Source organism: Chenopodium album, chromosome 1, assembly GCF_948465745.1.
Source record: "Chenopodium album chromosome 1, dcCheAlbu1.1, whole genome shotgun sequence".
Taxonomy (NCBI): Eukaryota; Viridiplantae; Streptophyta; class Magnoliopsida; order Caryophyllales; family Amaranthaceae; genus Chenopodium; species Chenopodium album.
The window spans coordinates 2,372,892-2,396,145 of NC_137834.1; the positions used below are offsets into that span (position 1 = coordinate 2,372,892).

General features: G+C 37.4%; 6 protein-coding genes across 7 annotated transcripts; 1 reads left to right on the forward strand and 5 right to left on the reverse strand.

Moving 5' to 3' along the window:
* Window positions 1–979: 979 nt before the first annotated feature.
* LOC145555343 (putative LRR receptor-like protein kinase At1g51890) lies at window positions 980–2,666 on the reverse strand. The gene is made up of 6 exons (XM_081619565.1): window positions 2,430–2,666; window positions 2,177–2,330; window positions 2,015–2,059; window positions 1,718–1,907; window positions 1,572–1,590; window positions 980–1,500 (listed from the first exon to the last, which is right to left on the reverse strand). The coding sequence occupies exons 1-6, from the start codon at window positions 2,664–2,666 to the stop codon at window positions 1,117–1,119; spliced, it is 1,029 nt and encodes a 342-aa protein (XP_081475691.1). The 3' UTR covers window positions 980–1,116.
* A 125-nt stretch (window positions 2,667–2,791) lies between these two features.
* Window positions 2,792–4,089, reverse strand: LOC145564983 (putative cysteine-rich receptor-like protein kinase 9). The gene is made up of 3 exons (XM_081627212.1): window positions 3,255–4,089; window positions 3,047–3,139; window positions 2,792–2,862 (listed from the first exon to the last, which is right to left on the reverse strand). The coding sequence occupies exons 1-3, from the start codon at window positions 4,087–4,089 to the stop codon at window positions 2,792–2,794; spliced, it is 999 nt and encodes a 332-aa protein (XP_081483338.1).
* A 781-nt stretch (window positions 4,090–4,870) lies between these two features.
* LOC145639885 (glutamate receptor 2.6-like) lies at window positions 4,871–8,752 on the reverse strand. The gene is made up of 5 exons (XM_081691209.1): window positions 8,621–8,752; window positions 6,676–7,021; window positions 6,252–6,561; window positions 5,716–6,119; window positions 4,871–5,582 (listed from the first exon to the last, which is right to left on the reverse strand). The coding sequence occupies exons 2-5, from the start codon at window positions 7,009–7,011 to the stop codon at window positions 5,262–5,264; spliced, it is 1,371 nt and encodes a 456-aa protein (XP_081547335.1). The 5' UTR covers window positions 7,012–7,021; window positions 8,621–8,752; the 3' UTR covers window positions 4,871–5,261.
* Window positions 8,665–11,313, reverse strand: LOC145639890 (inactive leucine-rich repeat receptor-like protein kinase CORYNE). Its single transcript, XM_081691214.1, has 2 exons — window positions 10,203–11,313; window positions 8,665–9,396 (listed from the first exon to the last, which is right to left on the reverse strand). Exons 1-2 carry the CDS (start codon window positions 11,060–11,062, stop codon window positions 9,087–9,089), a joined length of 1,170 nt encoding a protein of 389 aa, XP_081547340.1. The 5' UTR covers window positions 11,063–11,313; the 3' UTR covers window positions 8,665–9,086.
* Window positions 11,314–14,769: 3,456 nt separating this feature from the next.
* Window positions 14,770–16,431, forward strand: LOC145574328 (uncharacterized). Its single transcript, XM_081634782.1, has 2 exons — window positions 14,770–15,472; window positions 15,659–16,431. The coding sequence occupies exons 1-2, from the start codon at window positions 14,770–14,772 to the stop codon at window positions 16,429–16,431; spliced, it is 1,476 nt and encodes a 491-aa protein (XP_081490908.1).
* A 535-nt stretch (window positions 16,432–16,966) lies between these two features.
* LOC145627892 (aspartokinase 1, chloroplastic-like) lies at window positions 16,967–22,549 on the reverse strand. Of its 2 annotated transcripts, none has more exons than XM_081680300.1 (13): window positions 21,975–22,549; window positions 21,771–21,853; window positions 21,648–21,688; window positions 21,385–21,539; window positions 20,625–20,774; window positions 20,433–20,528; window positions 20,192–20,308; window positions 18,152–18,271; window positions 17,978–18,070; window positions 17,755–17,871; window positions 17,491–17,607; window positions 17,355–17,417; window positions 16,967–17,267 (listed from the first exon to the last, which is right to left on the reverse strand). In XM_081680300.1, exons 1-13 carry the CDS (start codon window positions 22,359–22,361, stop codon window positions 17,118–17,120), a joined length of 1,689 nt encoding a protein of 562 aa, XP_081536426.1. In that variant the 5' UTR covers window positions 22,362–22,549; the 3' UTR covers window positions 16,967–17,117. The 2 variants fall into 2 exon arrangements, with proteins under 2 accessions (XP_081536426.1, XP_081536378.1); XM_081680252.1 differs by having other exon boundaries at window positions 17,749–17,871.
* Window positions 22,550–23,254: the final 705 nt, after the last annotated feature.

The window sequence follows — 23,254 nt, forward strand, 5'->3', positions numbered from 1 at the left end:
CCTCCGTCGATCCCAGCCCCTCTCTCCCCTACCCCCGTCGATCCCAGCCCCTCTCTCCCCTCGAAACCCCCGTCGATCCCAGCCCCTCTCCCCTCGAAACCCCCGTCGATCCCAGCCCCTCTCCCCTCAAAACCCGATCCAGCCCCTCCTTGTCCCCCGTTCCCTATTCTGGCCGCGACGAAGGATTTTCCTGCCACCAAAAACCACCCTAAGTGAAACCCTAAAACTCGTTTAGGGTGGTTTCGGGCAGGGGGATTAGGGTTAGGATTGTCGGTTTTGGGTGGAGAAGGGGAGGGGTCCGATTCCGACCCGAATCGCCGACGCCGGCCACAGGTTTGGGCGCTGGCCGCCGGCAGGGGGAGGGGGGAGGGTGGATGACGGGGAGGGCTAGGGTTTTTTGGGTGGTTTTTTCATTTTATATTTATTTATTTATTATTTTAATTTTTTTTTAATTTTTTAATTTTTTTTAATAAACTTAACGGAAATCTAACGGATTCCGTTAAGTGGTAGTGATTATGAAAGTTAGTGTGTTTCGGTGGTAGTAAAATAAAATAAAATTTTAAAGGGGTAGCAAATGTGAAATTTTCCTAAATTGTATGACTTGTTCAAAAATCCTTGCTAAAAAAAGCCAAATTATTGTACAAGTTAGAGATGGCAATAATTTTAAGTAAGAGTGAACTTCTTTAATTTGTGTGTTCGAAATTTCAAATTTAGAAGTCTGAGTAAATACGAAGTACATTTTATCTAAGAACTTGATAAAAAATGCACTATAACAAAGCACAAATTTAAAGGGAAGATGGATCCATCATTTTTGTGTAGGGCGGGCTGTACAAAATAATATGCAGAGTTGTTTCTGTTCCTGGTTATTGTATCACCAAGCAACATATCTGACAATCATAATGTGCTTGGAATCATAACAAAAAATTGTTAGAATTTTCTCACTATAACAAAGATTCACCCTTAATGGAACAAAAATCTATTCAAAAAGAAGCAAGAATACACAAAGTTGAATACAGGCTTGATGCTTTAAATCAAGGAATGGGATGAGTACATAACAGAAGTATAAGCTAGCTTTCTTTCAAAAAAATTAAAAACTGACTCGTGTTAGCTAGCTAGCTAGCGTGGTGTGGGAGACATTGTACTACTTGAAATAGCTGCGCTCATCATCTCTAGAGAGTCTTTAGCTGAACTAGAACTTCCTGTGTTCATCATATTCAAACATTCTTTGAGTTCTGTAACTATTTGAGTCATTGTTGGCCTATCTGCAATTTCTAGCTGAATACATCTCACTGCTAGTTCTACTGTTTTCCACACTGTCAGATAGTTTTCATCTACACCGTGTCTCAGGTTTTGGTCTAGTATGCTGGCTATATCCCCTCTTTCAAGCACGCTCCTAACCCATTGACCCAAGTTCATGACTCTGTTTACTATTGCTGTTTTGCCTGTGATTAGCTCCAACAGAACAACTCCAAAGCTGTAAACATCGCCTTTTTCATGCACCTGTCTGTTTTGCCTGTGATTAGCTCCAACAGAACAACTCCAAAGCTGTAAACATCGCCTTTTTCATGCACCTGTCCTGTTAAATTATACCTGTAATAATCATTGTGCCATAAAAGTTTTAGCCCACTTTAATTAGTAGTGTGCAATATTACTTTGATCAGAGAGTGTTAGAATCTGTAAGATAGTAATGTTAGAATGATTGAAATGGCTCACTTACTGAGGATCAAGATAGCCTAGTGTTCCAACAACCCTTGTTTGTAAATTTGAAACATATTCAGCTGGGAAGATTTTGGAAAACCCAAAATCAGCTACCTTTGCTCGAAATTCTTTGTTCAGAAGAATGTTAGCGGGTTTTACATCTCTATGGACTATAGGCGGGCTGCAACCATGATGCAAGTAATCCAGTCCTACAAATAGAGAGTTACACAACAAATTTTAATATACTGAGTGATCAAGTGATCTGATAAAAAATCTGTTTCAGAAAAAGAAACGAATGTTATCATATATCTCTCACCCTGAGCTGCGTCGATTGCTATCTCAACTCTCTTTCTCCAGCTTATAGAGTCAGAATATTCTGTTCATAAACCACCCAAAAATCAAATTGATTGTTGTTGAAGGGAAAAAAAAAAACATATGGTTCAATCAATAAGTGCAACAGCTAGGGGAAAAAAATGGAGGACTGTATTAAGATGCAAGGTCCTGCCTGAGAGAAGAGCTTTCAAGTCTCCCATGGCCATAAACTCGTAGATAAGCGCTAAGTTGGTTCCTTCTTCACAATATCCAACGAGAGAAACCAAGTTCTTGTGAGAAATTCGACCAAGCACTTCAATCTGTGTCAAAAACATTTCTTAAGGCTTTAGCTCTCATATCATATAGCTTAAATGAAATCAAGAAAGCATGATTCTCTATTTGGTTTCCTAATTACGAACCTCAGTGCTAAATTGCTTAGGGGCCTCGGACTTTGAGAACACCTTGACTGCAACTTCTTTGCTGCTGCCATCTTTTAAACAACCATGATACACTACTGCAAAACCACCTTCCCCTATTTTTTCCCTGAATCCACTTGTCATGTCTTCCACTTCAGAATAGGTAAACTGTGCCAAACCATGCTGCCTCCCTCTTTCATTTGCTTCTAGATTTTCTTCGGTTGGCGGTTCTGTAATCATTGTTTTATGTTATAACTTGGAGTATTGGAAAAATAATTATATCGGTGTTATCTTTTAGTTTAGTTCACTATGGGGCTAGAAATTAGTACTGCATAGTTTACAAAATAAAAGTTTGTGAAATGAACTCAACCGTATTCTTTTGAATCATGGATGAAAGGATTGTCTTGCTGTTTTCCAGGTGATGGGTGTTTATCTCCTGAACAGAGAAAAAGTAAAAACTAGTATGTTAGCTGTACAGATTATGCTTCAAAGACAGGTACAATTGCAAAGATGAAGATAATTCTTATCATCAAGTAAAACTGAACTGAATTATACAAGAAAATTAAAACTAAAACTAAAACTAAAACTGAATTGAATTATACAACCTTACTAGTTCTTACCTTTTGAAGGATGGCGCTTCCAAAACCAAAAGCCACAGAGAAGTAATAAAATTACAACCACAGATAGCAGGGGTATAAGAACCTTAAAGCGTACTGTCAAAATATCAAGGGAGGCAACAAATTAATCGCAGTGCAATTTATAATTAGTGTGAGCATTGTAATTCACAGTGGTGGCAAGTGATGATATCCAGAGATTGTTACCACTTACCTGGTAGAGTTGATGAAGAAGGTGGAGGGGCTGAAGGCTGTAATCCATACAACTCAAACCCAACTAGACAAATCGGAAGAAATTCCATAGTAGTGGTCCAAAGATCCATTAGCCTGAGAGCCGCTGTGAGGCATCTCTGACAAGATGTGCCAGTAATGTAGGGAACACATTGAACCATCCCCCTTAATGTCTGAGATGATGAGAGTCTAACACTTGTTGTGGCAAAACCTTGCGGTGTAAGGCTATCATTATTAGCTGCCTGATCAACGAGGCTTCTCATGGTGCTGTCAAATATTGGCTGATATTGATTGAGATAATCCCCCATAACAGGAGTGTTGTTATGTCTTGGGAAATAACGGTTTAGATCCTGGGTATCAAAGGAGAAGATGGAGTAGTTGGCATAACGCAAGGTGCATTCTTCGTACCAAACTATGCCTTGTTTCAGTAGTTTGCATACATCTAAAATTTTTGTTGCAGCACTATCAACACAATCATGACAGGTTTGGAGACCAACATCTCCCCTGCAGTAGTACATAGCATACACTTGGTCAACACCTTCTCCTGTGGTAAAGTTTGAGAAGGCTAAACGCGAGGCATTGGCAACCAGATGGGTGGAAAGGGCATCTTTCAAATTATCTTCAAACGGACTGCCTGTAGTGTAAGAGTAGCCATCCACCGGACAGTTGTAGCCTATAAAGGCGGGATCATCTGTACCAGTGGAAGCAGCACCTCCTCTGGATACTTCATCTAATACTAGCAGTAGCAGACTCAGGATCAACAGCATCTTCTGCAGGACCATTCTGGTGACGCGGACACCCAAACAATAAGACTCCATATTACAGATCACCAGTCATGTATTAATCTTACTACTTTCAATTAGTATTTTCCTAAAATTTCACAAAGCTCAAATATTCAGACTTCAAAAATGAAATAACACCAGTTAAAAGCTATTGCTGTTGAACCAGTTAATAATACTTTTGAGTCAAGATTATTTCAAAACAATGGAAAACTATCGTGATCCCCTATAATTATGTTAAACAATAACTCTAGCAGGTTAATCATTCAACAAGATTAGACGGTTGACTTGTGAGTTGTGACAATTTTGTGTATTAAGTAGCTGGCCATTTTCAGATGATAGACTTTTTTTTTCTTTGATTGGTCCATTAATAAATCCGATGTTACTTCAAATTATGGATTCTTATAATAATTAGACGTGCTAATCCCTTTCATTTGCTTAAGTCAAAGGAAAACAACTGAAGATTATTGATTTTCCATTCAACAAAACTTCAATTATAGTTTAGATAATGTTATTCTCAATACAGCTACGAACTTATTACTTTATAGAGAATTATGTATGTTCTGATTTGACTACATAAGGATATAATTTTTGTTTTATATTTTACCAGAATGTCAGAAAAACTACATATTTTTTTAGTATTGTTGTTGTTGATTAAAAAATACTCTGCATACCAATAATGATTGTTCATTATAACTTTATAAGTATAATTCCTTCGTTGTCAGTTTTTAATGATATTCAAAAAAGTAAAAAAAAAAAACTGAAATTATGCTTATCTATAATTAACTTTATAAATGAAATGGTTCATAAGTGATAGAAAAAGCTTATGAAGTGACCTTATGAAGTAATACATGATCTTCAGTTTTACAGTAGCTGTGTTCGGATGATGCGTGTATATATACTTGATTTCAGTTTTACTGCAGGAATTTTTGGATGATACTTGTATATACTTAATTCACAGTTACAATTAGTTTCTCAAAACCAAAAAAAGAATGGAAAATTACTTGCACAATTGACATAGGTGTCTAGCTATTGGTTGACATTACACATCATACTGTAAACATATAACCTCATCAGACTTACAAAATAAATCACTCATCCATCACACAAAACTCACAGACGCATAGACCTTCAATAACTAATTTAAGGACACTCTGATGCAGTATACATCTTCAGTAGGAATTTCTATTCAGGCAGCTCAATTAGGCAGACTAACTCTTCCTTTCTTGGTAACGCGGCAGTAGGTAGCATGGAAAGGCAACTCTTCTTCTAACAGTATCACAGGTGGTTCCTAAGTAGACCATATACAAGATGATCACCAAAATTATAACACCTATTGCCCCGGCAAACAAGATCCACAAAGTATCGAAGTCCAATACATTGGCATCAAGATCAGCTACATCTGGTTCATTTTCACATGCTTCAAGATTACCGATTGTTCTCTGTTGAATATCTGCTAATACACCGTTGTCCAATAACTTTAATATCCCCTTTGACATATCTTGTACCAAGGTAGACCCTTTTTGGAAAGCCTACAATTTGGAGAATGTTCACATCATTAGCTTATTTTGCAATCTCATACATATAATTATATAAATGAACAAGTTCATATCAGTATGCAAGGTTATGTACTTATTACAAGTGAAAAAGATAAGAAATACGTACAAAACCAAATCCCTCTGCATGAAGATCGAAGGAAGGGACAAGATTATATCCCTTATTGCAGTTCTTAGAGAGGAAAACTTTGAGATATGGAGTTTCGTCAATAACAGCAGCAACGGTTCCCTTAGCCAGCATATCAATCATTTCCTGTTCTGTATCATAGGTAAGAATTTGACTTTCTGAAAACCCTCTTTGAATTAGCAAGCGAGGGACAAAGGATCCTTTCTGATTCCCTACATTTTCTCTTCTTCGTATGAGCTCATCTATTGTTTTGACTGAACTTCTTTGCCGCTGTGCTGTCAGCAATGAAGTCAAGCTGGCGGCATAACAGGAAGTCAAGAACAACAACACTAGAAAACACAGTACAATCACAAGCCTTGTATGTATTATTGCTCTCAATGTTTCCCCTGCATTCACCATCAAGGAGGCAAACATAAACAATTATGATTAAAAAAAAAAAGGTCATATAATTGAACAACTACTGTCTTACACAACAACAGTTGGATGGACTAACAAAAGAGATGGATGAGGGTACTTACTCCGCCAGTAATCATCGTTATTTGAACGTTGTCCTGGTGGGTTGGCACCTAATGGTGCTTGTGACTGTCTACTTTTGTCATTTCTAAATTCCACGAACCAAAAGATGAGAGCACTAACAAAGCAAAAGGCAAGTGCAGCAGACACCAAACCCTTGATCAGAGGCATCAACTTGATTCCGGTGCTTTTATGGTGTTGCTGCTTTGTAGAAACCATCATTGTTATTCCTGTGTCTGAATAAGGCAGAGTGAAATCAACCCACTGCGACCTATCATATCTGATTGTTGTATCTCCAACAGCCCCATCATATTCCTGCTCATTACATTTACATACACATAACACGTTGCATTTGTTAGATACATGTAAGAGTACTATAATTTAGTCTAATGTTCAAAGTCATAAAAGTATATTTTGTAGTTGATGAACCTGATTATTGACTGCTTTAAGCATGTCATCAAAGCTTCCGTTAAATGTTCCATCCGGCTTAGAAAAAGGGATCAGCTTATAATCAAAGGGACTGCTCAAAGCTGTATTAACGACAGCCTCAAAGACTTGAATCGAAAAGCCATCAATCTTCTGTTTCTTAGTAAGAGGATCAGTGGTGATGCTTACAAACTCTTTGTAGGTACTCACTGGAACCGCAATCCTTAGTTCCCTACCCGCGGTTGCTGTTGTTGTTTGGTTTGCTGGTGGTGGTGCCGCAGCTGTAGTTGTTTGGTTTGCTGGTGGCGGTGACCCACCAGTACTCTGACCCGTTGACATGAAGGCATTCCTAACAATCAGGATTAGTATCAGAGATAAACTAATGGAAGAAACTCTCATGTTTGTAACTATTATTACTGTAATAATGAAATGTAATAATGAAAGGAGATTATGTTAGATTAGCTTAAACTTATGAAGGATACTTGAACTCTTCTATGTCCCCCGTCAATGCCGGAACACTCTGCATATAATAGATGCACAAATTGGGTTGAGTTAATCATATTCTGGTCAGATTATTATTTTATTTCTTCCTAGCATAGACTTTTCTTTGATTAATATTTCGCTCTTTGTTGATATATTATACATTTTTAGTTTATCATGCGATTATACTACTCTTTCTATTCCTTTTTATTTGTTGCGTTTTAACTATTATTTTATGGACAACCTTTAAAGATTTTGACTATTTATATATACTATTATAAGCCTTAAAACTTTATTGATATAATCGTAGATATCCGTAGTCATGTATATTTGAGACTAAAAAGTCACAACGTAACAAATAAAAGGAATGGAGGGAGGGAGTAGTCAATATCAAGCCTCGTACCGAGGAGAATAATGCATTCATATAATTCTCAGACAGCTCATTTATACAACCATTTATCATTAGAATACTAAATTTTCTAACTTCAATTATCTACTAATATATTATTACATGAAGTAACATCACTTCATCATATATAATTACTTTCTTAAAATCTCTTAATTGGATGTCACGTTGTCATCATTCAACCCTTTCATTAGTCTTACCCTTCCCTTCCCTTCCCCCTTTAAAAAAACAATTCTGCTATTAAAAGGATGTTTATCACTGGTCAAAACTCAATCAGCTGACGAGTTAAATAATAACTAATTTAACTGCCTTGATAGATTGTTAACTGGCTTTATTACAATTTTGAATTTTAGTTCCATCCTCTTTTCCGTTACTCTCAACGACTCTCAAGAACGATTAGAATTCAAAGAAAATTTGTTTTTGTAAGTTCAAATGGGAAATGAAGGATTCTTTTAAGCAGGGTCTGCCGGGATGGAAATCCCTGACCCGACAACCCGGCCCGAAATTAATGAGAGAAACCCGAACAAACAAACTAAACTCAACCTAATTTGACCCAAATATCATATTTTGTCATAATATTAAATTTTACACTATTTTTGATAGTTTTTAAGCACAACCCAAACTCAACCCGAAATTTGATCCAAACTCGACCTATTGACCCAGATTGCCACTAGCCCACCACAACCAAGGTCCTATGCAAGCAAAGATTTTAACTTTCTTTATTCATTAATTGTTGGTATGTACAAGCTTAAAAACGCATATGTGGAAAGAAAATACTTGTACATACGTAGAAGTCGTCATGCCAATTCATGTTATTAATGCAACAATGTTTAATCATGCTTAATATTTCCACTTTTAGTTCCTTATATGCAACCTAAATATTTTTCCCACAAACAATTAAGAAAACATGTTTACTTCCTTGTTCATTCAACAATCTCATTATTTCTGGACAGTATTTCTTGTATTATAGAGGCATGTAACACTAAGAGTGGAAGCTCATTGCTACTCTAAAACATGTGGGACAGTGGGGTGATTTAGACAAATGGAAACAAGGTAACTGACCTTCCAAGTCTACTGCTTCCTAAAAATAGGCATTTCCAGCAGTATAGTACACCCCAAGAACCTCCAGCATAACATTAATACAAGTGAAATTTACATTGCACCTCTCGTCCTCTGCAAGATAATTCTTTCATCCAAGTGAGCGAAATTACAAGGAAACTTAGCTCACAATCTAAAGAGGGTGATCTGGTGCTCACAACCAATTACAAATTTTCTCTTTAAAGTATATCTCATTGCCCGCTGCATCCTAGAAACCTAGCACACCTCGTCTAAGATTTTCATGAACAATCCACTTTGCTTCTTTCCAATACATATACAATGAATCAGTGTGAGAGCCTCAAGTATTTGCCGGTTTTTCCCACAGCAAGGACAATGAAGAGAGATACTCCATCAATGAAGCCCTCAAACCTGCACATGACTAACAGGTCCCAATAGGCCATTCTAGGCCATTCACACCAGTACATCACCATCAAAAACTGTGAAGACGAGAAAGCATTGGGACAAGTTCATCACTGGAAGGACGGTCTTCAGGGAGATCTGACATGCAGACAACTGCAATTCTCACTGCCATAAGCATCTCTTCTTCCTCAGCCTCTTGCCCAAGTATGCTTTTATCCAAAGCTTGCTGAGCTTCTCCAGCTTGCTGCAATTGCCGCAGCCACCTGCTCAAACATTCCCCACTAGCTGATTCCCCAAAAAATGGTTCTAAGGGGTCTCGACCAGTCAGAAGTACCCCAAGAATGACTCCAAAGCTAAAGACATCACTCTTATCTGTATATCTGTAGCAACAGAAAGCAAGATACAGAATTTAGGACAATTCTAGAATGAGCCTTCAGGAAGGAACTTTTTCTGCACTTGCATTCAGAATCTAACCAAAAAATTTAATTCCATATACAAGCAATGGGAGAAGTAATGAGACAGCACTTTTGTTTCAGGGGTGTTTTTTTGCCCACTGAGACACACTGACACCCTTCTCTCCAAACCTATAATAAACTAACAGATTGATGAAGAACAAAAACATAACAAACAAGCATTTAACAACAATAATTAATGCAGAAATATATACCTTAGCCCCCCTCAACCAATTAACACAGCAAAAATAGGAACGTCTATACTTGGCTATGTGTGTGTATAATGTAGATTGTCAACATCCAGACATTAATCAAGGAAAGACATTATTTATACAACAAGTTGTTTTAATTTGTTATGTACTCTGAATCTCTGATGAAAGCAAAAGGGGCATCTCTAACATCTGAATAAAAGGCAAGGACACCAAAGGTACAGAGTCAATGAATTAAAAATTGTTTTTGCCCCTACTCTGGCATTTTCTGCTGGCAATTAACTTATTTCAAAATGGACTTTCTTGCCTCATATGATGAATCACCAGGTGGGGAAACTCTTTCAAGACATTAATCAAGGCCTAGCAAATAGCAAAGTACCAAATGACACAATTCTGGTTATCTTTAGCATATTTTGGTTAGTAGTTAATCCATGCTACCATGCAATTCAAAACAAGTCCCACTAGAACAGTAAAAAAAATATCAAACAGAGAAGTAATATAAAGTGAAAGAGACATCAGTTTCACCTGCAGTTTTGAGATAACTCAGGAGCTCTATATGCATTTGGTGATCGATACAACTTGGGCATAAGATTAGCTAGACCACAATCTGCGAGCTTGGGTTCAAACTCTGCATCCAACATCACATTACTAGGCTTGAGATTATAATGCAACACACTAGGATTGCATTCAAAATGCAGGAACTTGAGTGCCTTTATAGTACCCACAGCAATTCGAAGCCTAACATCCCAACCCATTTGCAAATGATTGAGACGAACTTTACTCATAGCATCTTCAAGGCTTCCAGTGGGCATATAATCATAAACTAAGCTGAAACGATCCGATTCACGAACGTAAGCCCTCAAACTCATCAAATGCCTATGTCTTAACCCAGCAAGAACCTGAAGTTCCTGCTGTAATTTCCTCTTTAAGCCCTTATTGTGAGTTTCCGGGGACCCAATTTCAAAGGGCTCGAGGCTCTTGACCGCGATATTCAGACCATTATCAAGAGAAGTTCTATAGTAAGTCCCATTTGGACTAGATCCTATAAGCTGATTTTCATTTTCTAGAGCTAAACGAAGTGTTTTCGGGTCGATTTTCGGGGAAAATACAACAGGGCCTTTGAGAATAGGAGCTCTATTAATATACTGAACAAAGCATCTGATCATAACAGCAACAAGAATAGCAGCAATAGAACCACTAATAATTCCAGAGAAAATGCTAAATGCAACCCTTTTAACTTCAATTTTCAAAGCAGGAGAAGAAACAGGTGGTGGGGTTTCTGACTCCATTAACATATGCTTAATCATAAATCCATGGCAAGGTACAGAAATTAGGAAAACCCATGAAAGTAAGAGCAGAAAATGGAGAAAATTGTAATTTTCCATTGACAAAACTGAAAACCCTAAGCCACAATTATCTCAAAATTGGTATACTTCCATGCCCAGAATAAAGAAAGAGCTGAAGAAGGCAAACCTGTCCAGAAGAAAAAGTGAAACCCAGATTTCAAAAAATGGAGAGAAACCAGAGAATGAAGAGACTGCGAAGTTTCAGATTTCCATGTCCAACCTTTTGAGCTTTCAAGAAAGGAAATGGAGAGAGAATACTCCCAACAGTCCCACTATCATTTGACACAAAGCTAAAGCCTTTTTTTGGCATAGGCATATAAGATTAAAGTATCTATTTAGGCTAGAATTTATTCAACTTTTTTCCATTCAATGTGAAGTAATTTTTTTTGTGAGAAAAATTGTTAGAAACAAATTTATTTATTTATTTTTTGAAACCATTTTTAAGAACGCTTTTTTTGTTAGAAATAACCTTATAATTTTTTTTGGCAATTTTAAACTTGATTATTGTATAAATTTTGTTACAAATTGGAGATTGATGCTACTAGAGGGTAACATCTTGGCTTGTCTAAGAGGGATTTTTTGGAAAGCCAACGTGCAACAAGGCATAGGCGCATAGCTAAGTCATCTTAAACACTAAGACAATGTAAAAAAACCTCTCCCTTAAAAAAACACTTAATAGAGGATAGTATCTTGGCTTGTTTTAGGGGCATTTTTTTGGAAAGCCAATGCACAACCAAACATAACTAAAGCATGTTAAAATATAATTTACAAGTGGTGCAAAATCTTGGACCAAGACACGTATGATGATTTCAGGTGCTAATCGAATAGACCTCCCAAGGTCCTTTGGGCACCTTAATGAATATCCTTGTCAAGTCCATATTCTTCATATGGACTAACTTTAGAGGCTCCAAGATCCAGTGTTGAATTGAAAAATTAAGTGATGGTGAGGGACAATTCCGAAGGTAATAAAACATTCCGTGAACATATATTGCCGCTATGGTCATATAAAGGTCAACAATTGTCTTGAATCAATGACGGGAAAGGCGAATGTGTAACTGTGTAATCAACAAATTTGGTAGTTAAAAGGCAAAATAGATAGTTCTAAGTACTCATATGGCTTCCCGGGATTTGTGTGGGGTACTTGAAAACATTTCGTCTCCTTCCCTTCCAAAGACAATAAAGTAAGAAAATTTTTTAATAGTAGAGGCTATGATACATTTCATTTTTATAACTCAAATGACAGGGAGAAGTGCATCACAAGGCCATATAATGTTGTTTGGAAATATATATATTCCCCCCTAATCAGTAATATAGAGGTTCACAATGGGCGTTATTGAGTCAATGACCGGAAGTGAGTTTTAAACTACTACCTCCGTTTCATAAAATCTGCAACAAAGGGGCTTGCACACTTCCCAAAGCAAAATATCTTAAGCAAAGATTAGTAAACAATAGGAGATGTGATTAATTGGATGAGAGAGAAAATAACCCCACCACAACCACCCAAAACCCAGCCAGCCAACACACACCACCACCAGACCACTGCACTAGACCACCAACGAACGAAGCCCCACCTCACCACCACCAATCAACTCGCACCACCTCCCTAAACCCATCCAGCCAACTCGCACCACCACCAAAAACCCACCCAATCGCCAACGAACCAAAACCCCAACTCACCACCAAAGAACCAAAACCCCCACTTACCACCACCAACAAACCCACCCAGTCGCACGACCACCAAATTGCAGACCCCCAAATCCAACCTAATCGCACGACCCCCAAATCCAACTAAATTGCACGACGACGGCTTTGAAAATGGTGAAAGAGGCGGCAAATTGGCAGGGTGACGTGAAAGGGGTGAACGACGACGATTTTGAACAGGGAAACTGAGGTAGCGGCTGGTGGTGGTGGTTTCGTGCTGTTGATGGTGGTTTCGTGTGCTGTTGGTGGGAAATAGAGAGACTTGATCTGAGTGGTGGTGGTGGTGGTTTCGTGCTGTTGGTGGTGGTACAGAGGGAGGAGAGAGAAAAAATGGTGATGTTGGTGGTGGATGTGGGTTGTGAGGGAGGAGAGAGAATGTGGGTTAGGGTTTTAATTATAGATAAATTAATTTGGGTTAAAGAGTTAATATGTTATTTATTATAGTTAAGTAAAATTAAGTAAGGGTATAGTGGTAATTTCACACAAAATTATTTACTAAAAGGGGAAACTTTTGGTTTGTTGCACATAATGTGTAGTTTCCGTTTTGGGAAATTGTTGCAGATTTTATGAAACGGAGGTAGTATCTATAACCATAGTAATAAGTGAAGGGATCTGTATTGAACTTTTCAATAAAGGCTTGCTCATTGCGTTGTTAAATAAAAACCTTTTAAGGGTTTAACCCCAATATCTATTCCTTAGCTTTTCAATAACTAGCTCTACTCATTATTATTTAATTTTTTCTCCATTTTCCCCATTTTATTAATAAATTAAATATGCTAGTTAAATATGAATAATGTCTTTACAAAAGCATAGAAAAATTGTCCCTCATTACCAAAATCAACCGTTCATGAACCATCACAGTCCCGTAATCACTAGACCAGTCCAAAGACTAGAAATTTTTATTTCTCGGTCATGAAATCAAACCCGAAAATCGTACCTCTTCGATCTGATCCAAGATTATTGAACACCCCTTCATAGTTATCAACTAACCTAATACTATATTCATAGATACCAATGTGTACAATAGCCGTAAAGGCAATAGCTTCATCCCTAAATCCCCTTCACACCCAAAACCCCTAAAACTAGGCATTACGCGTACTTAGCATTTTCTTTTGCAAGACAAAGTATCATTTGCCAAATCTTCTAATCACTGTTACAGTTTAACGTATTATTTTTCCCTCAACTTGATAACTAACTTCATTAACTGTCAAGAATCATTTCAAGTTATAATAATTATTTCTCATGAATTAAGTAAGCTTCGGCTAAATGTCAAAATAAAGAAATACCCCTTTTAATTTCTTCCTTCATTTTAAAGTGATTCCGATAAAATGTGAAATATAAAAAGGCTACACCATGGCAATATTTACAATCAAATAAATGGTCGGTTCATTTTATGTTTGCACCTTATATACTACTAGTACCTCTGTTTTTTTATTATTTGCAACATAGAATATTATTTGTGATGCACTTCTCTTTTAGAAATCTCATACATTTTATCCCACTAACATATTATTTTATTAAAGTCATTAAAACTTCATAAAATTTTGTGCCGATCAAACTGTGTCATTTAAAAAAAATGGAAGGAGTAATAAGAAACGGAGATTGTTAATTGCATGTGTACTTTAACTTTTTTTTAGGATGCCCACCCGGTTCACCAGAACTTAGCTCCGACTACATCCGGATCCGACTCGGGTAACACACTTGGCTTATAGTGTGTGAGTTTCCCAACAAGAGTTTCTGCATACGATGAGGCTCAAACCAGATACTTCCCTTAAACGACATCAAGTTACTTATCACTTGAACCAACTCTTGTTAGTGTATGACTTCAACTTATTAACGAATGGAATATATTTAACTTTTGTCCCCAACAATTAAGGAAATAATCAATTAATATTAATTATGAAATCATCAAGCTTGACTTCTTACACATCTATAAAAGCAATTGTTTGTTTTAGGATATATATCATCCAACCTTGAACATAGTACTTGCAGCTTAATCATAAGTATTACTTACAATTTTCATTAGTGCTAAATCAGCTAAGAAAATGGGTTTGCCCAAGATGATTTATCTTGGGTTGTTTGTTTTGTTTTTGGCTATCATAGCCGAGGCAGCAAGTACTCCCCCAGGAATTGCTAAAAATCCTGCAAGAGCGTCCTGTAATAAAAAGGAGTACAAGATGTGCTATAACTTAGAGCATGTTTGTCCTAAATTTTGTCCTGATAGTTGTGAAGTAGATTGTGCTTCATGTAAGCCAATTTGTTCTTCTTCTTCTTCAAGTGAACACCATTCACCCTCGGGATCTGCTGCATCATCCGCAGCATCATCTGCTGCTTCATCTGCTGCATCATCTGCAGCATCAGCAGCAGCTGCTGCAGCTGCCGCTGCTGCATCTTCATCAGCGTCTTCTGGTTCTTCCTCATCTTCTTCCTCCCCTTCATCATCATCATCCGCGGGAGGAGCACCAAAAAACTCTCACACATCATATTACCCAACACCAACAACACCATCTCTTAAGCCATCAACCCCACCCACTCCTAAGGCACCAACACCTTCTCCTTCTACTCCAACATCGCCTTCAAAGCCTACTCCCTCGACATCTTCTCCTCCTTCCTCTAATGCTGGCTACAGAAAGAGAGCTAAATGTAACAACAAGAAGTACGGACAATGTTATAACCAAGAGCATGTATGCCCTGCTAATTGCCCTACTTCATGTCAAGTCGATTGTGTCACTTGCAAGCCCGTCTGTAGTAAGTTTTATCAATTGATACCATAATGCATTTACTAGATTATTACATATGCCAATAATGAACTCAAATTTTTAGATTTAATTTTTAAGGACTATAAATTAATAGCGTTGTTGTACATTTGTTTGTGGTATAACTCATAGTATGAAAATAGCCACTAATTGTTATGTTTGTTTTTGTACACCTTAGACTGCGACTATCCAGGAGCCGTATGTCAAGACCCTCGCTTCATAGGAGGAGACGGTATAACCTTCTACTTCCACGGCAAGAAGGACAAACACTTTTGCCTAGTGACCGACCCCAACCTCCACATCAACGCACACTTCATTGGTAAAAGAAATGCAAACATGGGACGTGACTTTACATGGGTTCAATCCATCGGAGTCCTCTTTGACAACCATCGTCTCTTCCTAGGCGCTAAGAAGACCTCCGTGTGGGACGATGCCAATGACCGCCTTTCCTTGGCCTTCAACGGAGAGCCAATATACCTGGAAGAAGCCGTAGGCTCCCAATGGTCATCCACCTCCACTCCACTAGTCACCATAACAAGAACAAGTAAAACCAACGACCTTATTGTTGAAGTCCAAGGAAAGCTCAAGGTCACGGCTAAAGTTGTACCTATAACCGACGAAGATTCTAGGGTGCACAACTATGGCATAACTGATGAGGATCGGTTTGCTCATCTTGATCTCGGGTTCAAATTTTTATCATTAACCGGAAAGGTTGATGGTGTATTAGGAAAAACTTATGGTAATGATTACGTGAGTCGAGTTAATACTCGAGTATCAATGCCAGTCATGGGAGGAGAAAGAGAGTATGCTAGTAGTAGCATTTTCGCCACTGATTGTTTGGCTTCAAGGTTTGTTGGTGCTCAAGATGAAACTTCATTGCCAGCCATGGAGCTTGCTAGCATGAATTGTGCTAGTGGGATGAATGGACGTGGTGTTGTTTGCAAGAGGTAATTCACTATTATTTCCATGTGATGGGAATTTATAACTTACAAAATTTATTTAATTACATACTTATATAATAATGTACATAAATATATGTACAAGGTTGAATGTCTTAAAGAATATTCAGCCTTTTATGGATTGTTTGATACATGCTGGTAATTTGAGACATGTTTGTAATAAATATTTTCAAATATTAGTCAATTGTTAGGTTGAATTTGCATAAAATTTCTTATAAAGTGATTTGTGAGTTTATACAACCAAATTATCCTTTACCAATTAGGCAATTAAGTTGTATGTAAGCTACAAAAATTTGCTTAGCTTATCCATCGCCCAGAATAAGCTCTAACGGGCAATGTGTACAAGCTAACAATTTTTTAAAAAATACTTTGTAACGCATAATCGACAAGAATTACCATAACAGCATAAAGAGCCACAAAAGAATACTTCCTTAGGGCTGCGACAACAATGAAGTTCTAAGTAACTACTAATACAAATACAACAGCTTGCACACCATCAAAAAGCACAACTTCAAATAAAAAGTACATATAGAAAATTTCCCTTGGATCATAAACAATGAGTCCTTTGACAACTGCAGCTCAAGGACTATGAAGCTGGTTTCCCCTCATGGAAAAGTTGAGTATGCCAAAAAAAGAATCAGCACAGAATGCTGTGTGCAGAACTGAGCCCAAAATATCTCAGTTATCTAAGCTAACTACTGAGCCGTTTCCGATTGTTGCACCACTTTGATGCAATTCAGGAACATCGTTGCTTTCGAAAAATGCATAATGAAGTGCCTTGACACATTTTTCAGCTTCATTATCATTTACTATCAAAGATATGTTGACCTGGAAAGTACCAAGTTAAGGGCCAACAATAGGGCAATGTCTCAAGGACTTGTAAGGATTTAAAGTTGAAATTTAAAAGACACTAACCTTTGAAGCCCCTTGTGAGATCATCTGGACATTAACATTGTTGGTTCGAAGAACATGAAAAGCCTGCAGAGAATGCAACACTTGTGAGAAGGAGCTGAAGGCGATAAATAACAAAAGAGAAGTGTAAAGACCACACCTTTTCTAGAATTAAAGAAGAATATTGTACATTCCCAATGAGAGATATGATTGATCTATTTTGCAGCAAGTTAACAACTGCAATATTTTCCAATTCCTCTACTACACGATCGAGTTCCTGCCATAGAACAATAGAGTTAGCTCCATCACTCTTTCAACCTTAAGCCTATAAACTTTCAAAAGGCAATCATAAAGAATGGTAAAATGCATTTTATGGTTTCTATGGGAAACAAATCAAACAATGTATATCACTCCATACTCTTGCCTGCTGAATAAGTTCTCTGCTCCAAAGCTTAGATGGATCCAACGTCAGTGATATACTCACTTCACTAGTAGCAACAACATCCACAGAGATCCCCAAATCCTCAAATATTGAAAAGACCTGCATGTTGATGAGCCAGATTAAACAACGTTGATTAAAAAAAAAACTGTAAGAGCCATGTAACACAAGTGAAGAGAGAAGCAGTATAAAAGATAAGTAGTCTGACCTTTGCAAGGAATCCAAATTGACCGAGCATGCGAGTACTAACTATATCCAACATGGTAACATTCCGCTTCAACACTATGCTAGTAAGTAGAACCTGTAATTCCATCGAGGAAGAAGCAGTCAATGTCAATCATGCAAGGATTGCAGCCATCAAATAACCCTATTATATACATACCTCACTCATATCACGTGCCCTGTTGATAAGTGTCCCTGGAGCTTTTGGGTTGTATGAATTTTTCACTCTGACAGGAACATCCCCCTCCCTAGCAGGTCTCATTGATTGTGGATGCAAAACCTATATAGAAACAAATATTATCCATAAATAATTAACTATCATTACCTTACACTTAAAATAGAAAAATCATGGGGGAAAAGGGATAAAAATTTAAGGTCATCAAGGCCAGGTTGTAACCTATGAAACCACATTGTTACCAAAACAATCAAAATAGTAACACTCTGGCACAAAAGAGAGTGCAATCTAACTAGATAAAGGCTAAGTATCACGGTCTGACTGTTTTGACTTTTGACATAAGATCATGCAACACACTCTTGCTCTACAACAGCAAGAGTGCAAGCCGCAATGAACCGGGTTAATCCACCACAAGCCATACGGGTCTATGAGATGAGAAAGAAACAGCAGCAAGACAAAGACAAGGGACAAGAGCAGCCAACAACAGAGCAGCCAGCAACAGCAAACAAGGAGCAAGAACAGGACAAATTAGTTTAACGCACCACTAAGGAGTGTGGTGACTGTTCTGATTTTCTGAAGGCCACTAGAGCAGTACAAGACAAATATTAACTAATGAGGAATGCTTGGTATATAAATCAAAAACAAAAGAACAGTAGAAGTTATGTGAGTTATAAGAAGACTGTAGGGTAGAAGTAGTTCATTCCCTCTAGTAAATTGTAGCCCTAAACTTACACTTTTGTAGCCTTAGTTTCAAGCAAAACATCAACAAACATCAAGCTTTCTCCTACCTTTATATTATCTACTCTATTAGTTTGCACCGAGGAATCCTAGTCTATAGCACAAGCCAAGGTTGTGCATGTTCACAGCTATCGCGCACAAACATTGCCTCTTCCCTATTGACAACAAGGGTCAATCTAGGCCTTTAGATGTGTAAAGTGAGACAAACGAGGCGACAACAGGAATCAGTATTTTTATATAAGCGAAAAAGGAACGTGTGTGTGTGTGTGGGGGGGGGGGGGGGGGGGGGGGGGGTTAACAAAAAGGCAATATCAACAACTCATATGCCAAGATAGAAAGCTTTGAATCTCATCCATTAATCCTAACTCCCTAAAGAGATTTATTTTAAAAACAAGTATTCCCGCTAAACAGTGTGCATCAATAACATAACAATGCATTTCAACAAGCAACATGCGCATGCCTCGAACAGGTGTAATGGGAGGGTTAAAATTAAGGAAGAATTATTTGTGTATCTCTGGATTGGAATCGGGGTAATTAGTTAGCGGGGTAACTCATTCCCCTAAAAGTAGGATTAATAGCTACCTAATCCTCACTCCTCCCGAGTTATTACTGTACAATTAAGACTCTTCATCTATCATACTCTCCCTTCTCTATCCTCTATTTCTCTTCTTTCCTTCGCTTCTGTATCTCTCCGCCAAATGGAAGCAGCTGGCAACCACCAAAGCTGCCTGATGGAGTTGAGAAGCCACGCCAATCCAGGCCAATTAAAAAGAATGATTTGAATTGGAGCCATCAATTGAAGAAGTAGTTCAACCCCACAGTTAAGGGCTTTTGATCTTTCCAGTGAAGGGACGCTCAATGTGGTATCAATATTCCAGTTGTCATGGTGGCTTCCGTCAATGGCCATGAATTGGTCTTGCAAGAGTTGCAACAGAGGCTGAAGAAGACTGAAGGGATTTTCTTCTTTACCCTGTTGCCAAATTATTCCCTAAACTAGCAGTCGAGTAGAATCTACCATTACCCCTTGCATAATTTCTGGAATTCAGACATTACATTAAAGGACGATAAGGCTGGGGGCACACAATAAGTATGCCTATAGGTTCTCAAAAAACATTATGAAACCTAAGGAAAAAGATTAAAGAAAGGTGGATTCTAAAACTAGGACTATATTCAGGTGATTTCTTGCCCAGCTTCATAGGGTTGTACCTTCTCTTTTTAGTAATGAACTAACCCTAAGCAACAAAGAATAAACCTCAGCACATGAAAAAAAAATTAGTTAGTGCTTACCTGTGCCCCAAAATAAGCAAGCTCAGCTGCCTCATCAAACGTTAGGTATGGTACAGGTTGAGCTTGAGGATAAATCGTTGGGTCACAAGTTAAAACACCATCAACATCTTTCCATACCTGAGAAAATGCAAGCAAATAAGTTTCATATATAAAGGAACAACCTTTTGATCCCTTATTTATATTTTAGGATATGATCTTATACAGTTCAAATATTAAACAATAAAATATAAGACAGATTAACCTGTATTTCCCTTAAGCCCAGTGCTTTGCCGATGGTTGTAGCAGTTAAATCACTGCCACCCCTGCCCAGTGTTGTGATAGCACAAGACTTGCAAGCCTAGAAATTGAAAAAGTACATCCATAACAAATCAAAACAGATTATCTAATTTCTAAGAAAAGACTCCCAGAAAATATCAGTAGAGCAGCAAAAAACCTTTCCAAGGAAACCAGTGACAATGGGAATTGCAGGATCAGCAGCCCAATCATCATAAAATCTTTTGGCTAAGGCTGGATAGGTTGCTTCTAAAATGTCCGCATTGGTAAAGTCATCCGTTGTAATAAACCCAATATCAAATGCATCATACTGCAAAATTCTAATCAGTATCCCAGTTAGCAAAATTTAACACCGAGCAAAAGAAAGTAAAGAGCTCTAGACCTGAAAGAGATCACAGTACACAAGCGATAGCACAGTATCATAACACAATAATCTAAACTCATACATGGGCAATCAGTCAAAAACAATAGGTATCAACAGTTGCAATTTGCAAAAATTAATTTTTTTATTGCAAGTTTGTGTGTCAAGTCAAATCATATATCATGTCCAATCCCTAAAAGAATCAATCGCATCAATTTGGAGTGACATAATCAGATGTTGATCAGACTATAAATAAAAACAGTTTTAACAGCATACACACTTCTCTTACAACCTTATTATATACATTTTCATTAACCCAACAAAAAAAGGATTGTGCTGTCATATTACTACAAGAGCAGAATATAACTGAATCCTATGACTTTGGCATTAGTATAAAATAAGTTGATGTTAGCTTCATCGAGATATAACACAAATGCATTGGAGTTTTCATTTACAATTAATGGTCTCTAAAAATTATAACTTCGTCAAAAAATCATAACTTTGTCAAAGTTGAAACAGCACATATATATAATCATATAATCTGAAGCTGATAACATACTTGTCGTGCTTTGGCACCAATTTTGTTCATATAAGCGGCGAAAATCCGGGTGGACAAACACTCTCCAAAGGAAACAAGATAATCCTTAGTACGTAGGGTGAGTTCCTTCATCATTGCAATACCCTTGAGAAGCTGCTCTAATTCCTCTAAATGCGCTTTTGGAAGAAAAAAAAAAATCAAAATTAAAAAAAAAAAACCACTGGTAGACAAAGAAGTGATCACAATGCATACAAACTGGTTCAATTAGATAGAACAATGCTTACAAGATACAACAGAGACATCGATTCCGAGCTCGGCCACCGTCCTTTAAGCATCAAATAATTTAGTTTCAGAATTGAACAGGAATAACAAACACGCTATAATTATTATCATGGTTTTCTAGTTACCTATAATGAAGATCCTTAATAAGACTGAGTTCCGGGATGTCGGACGCCTTCGAAGCTCCGCAACTTACCGCCTTTTCTCCGGCCTATGTACCCAACACATACATAAAATGAATCCAATCCAATACAATACATTGTTACTAATGAAATCGGAATGAAAGCAAAGCAAATGATGATGATTGAAGGAGAGAGAAAATGCAAACATACATTGAGGAGATTGTTAGTGGTCTTTCCCATGGCAGAAAGAACAACAACAGGAATTTCTTCAGGAAAACTGAGAATAAGCTGAGCAACCTCCTTCATTCTGTCAGCAGAAGAAACAGACGATCCACCAAACTTCATTACAACCGTGAAAGTCTTCTGCTCGTCAAAATTACTTTGCTGAGTATGTCTCTCTTCCTCCACCTTCAAACAATTAACTGTGAATGAATGATTCGTCTTCGTGTTCTTCGCAATCGCCATTGATTTACATCCCATCAATTGAAGTTGTTGGGGACAACAATTGAAACCTAAGTTCTTCAAGAAAGGTGTAGAAGGGATGAATTTGGGAGTTGCAGCAGCTTTGACGCCATGGAAATGCAAGGAAGCCGCCATTAGAGATTGAAGAAGAAGGATTGTCGACGAATATGAAATGAGGGGAGGATTTGTGTGTGTTTCTGTTTCTGTCTCTCTCTCTGTGTTGAAAATCAGAGGGCGTTGGAAAGCATAGGAGAGAGAGAGAGCAGTCAAAGGAATGCGGAGGACGAGGAGAGCAAACAAAAATGGGGGAATTGGAAAAAAAATTATGATTGCGTATAGTAGAGTAGTAGGGTTTTTGTGTTTTTAGTATCTTCCGAGTTTCCGCCTCTTTCGGGTCACAGGATATACCCGGACCACCCCATTGCTCTCTTGCTCTTCCACCACATCATTCAAAAAAACACAAGATTTTTAGTTCAATGGAGATGTGAATAATACTACGAGTAGTTGTTTGACATCGTATTTTGTTTTCAGTTTTCTGATTTTTAATTTTTAATTTTTTCTTAAACAAAATAGTTTTCTGTTGTCAGCTTCCAAAATTATTATGATTTTAATAAGTTAGCAATGTCAAACAAATAGTTTAGTCGATTAAAGTATTAAGGGTGATACTCAAGATATGAAGTTGTGAATTTCATTTATGTTATTTTTCCTGGTGTCTTTAATTATAAAATGGGTTGAATATATAAAAGTTGTACCAACTATTATGGATGAAACAATTACAATTGCCTTTGGAAGGTAGAAACTCAAAAACATATGTTTTAATGCTTTGTTCAATAATTAGGAATAATATTGAGACTAAGGCATTGTTGTTGTAAATTTGTAATATAGAGTAGATCTTATAATTTTCTTATGTTCAACATTGATTATTTGCAACGATAAGATAACTTCTATTTATACTTATGTCAAATTGTTGTAAACTAAAGCAAACTATGTTAAAATTTCTAGTTGATCTTCTCAAATTCAACTATATA

Bases quoted from the DNA above. Each gene is read 5' to 3' on its own strand.
- LOC145555343 (XM_081619565.1), bottom strand. From the start codon at position 2,666: ATGATTACAGAACCGCCAACCGAAGAAAATCTAGAAGCAAATGAAAGA. The intron at 2,331-2,429 runs GTTCGTAATTAG...TTTTTGACACAG, and splicing joins CTAAGCAATTTAGCACTGAG to ATTGAAGTGCTTGGTCGAAT. The intron at 1,908-2,014 runs GTGAGAGATATA...CTCTATTTGTAG, and splicing joins AGCAATCGACGCAGCTCAGG to GACTGGATTACTTGCATCAT.
- LOC145564983 (XM_081627212.1), bottom strand. From the start codon at position 4,089: ATGGAGTCTTATTGTTTGGGTGTCCGCGTCACCAGAATGGTCCTGCAG. The intron at 3,140-3,254 runs GTAAGTGGTAAC...ATATTTTGACAG, and splicing joins TTCTTCATCAACTCTACCAG to TACGCTTTAAGGTTCTTATA. The intron at 2,863-3,046 runs GTAAGAACTAGT...TTCTCTGTTCAG, and splicing joins GAAGCGCCATCCTTCAAAAG to GAGATAAACACCCATCACCT.
- LOC145639885 (XM_081691209.1), bottom strand. From the start codon at position 7,011: ATGTCAACGGGTCAGAGTACTGGTGGGTCACCGCCACCAGCAAACCAA. The intron at 6,562-6,675 runs GTTCATCAACTA...TGTAATGAGCAG, and splicing joins TTAAAGCAGTCAATAATCAG to GAATATGATGGGGCTGTTGG. The intron at 5,583-5,715 runs GTACGTATTTCT...TCCAAATTGTAG, and splicing joins ATGCAGAGGGATTTGGTTTT to GCTTTCCAAAAAGGGTCTAC.
- LOC145639890 (XM_081691214.1), bottom strand. From the start codon at position 11,062: ATGGAAAATTACAATTTTCTCCATTTTCTGCTCTTACTTTCATGGGTT. The intron at 9,397-10,202 runs GTGAAACTGATG...CTGTTGCTACAG, and splicing joins GAGTTATCTCAAAACTGCAG to ATATACAGATAAGAGTGATG.
- LOC145574328 (XM_081634782.1), top strand. From the start codon at position 14,770: ATGGGTTTGCCCAAGATGATTTATCTTGGGTTGTTTGTTTTGTTTTTG. The intron at 15,473-15,658 runs GTAAGTTTTATC...TGTACACCTTAG, and splicing joins CACTTGCAAGCCCGTCTGTA to ACTGCGACTATCCAGGAGCC.
- LOC145627892 (XM_081680252.1), bottom strand. From the start codon at position 22,361: ATGGCGGCTTCCTTGCATTTCCATGGCGTCAAAGCTGCTGCAACTCCC. The intron at 21,689-21,770 runs GTAACTAGAAAA...TGATGCTTAAAG, and splicing joins ATTAAGGATCTTCATTATAG to GACGGTGGCCGAGCTCGGAA. The intron at 17,268-17,354 runs GTTAGTGTCTTT...GGTACTTTCCAG, and splicing joins TCTCACAAGGGGCTTCAAAG to GTCAACATATCTTTGATAGT.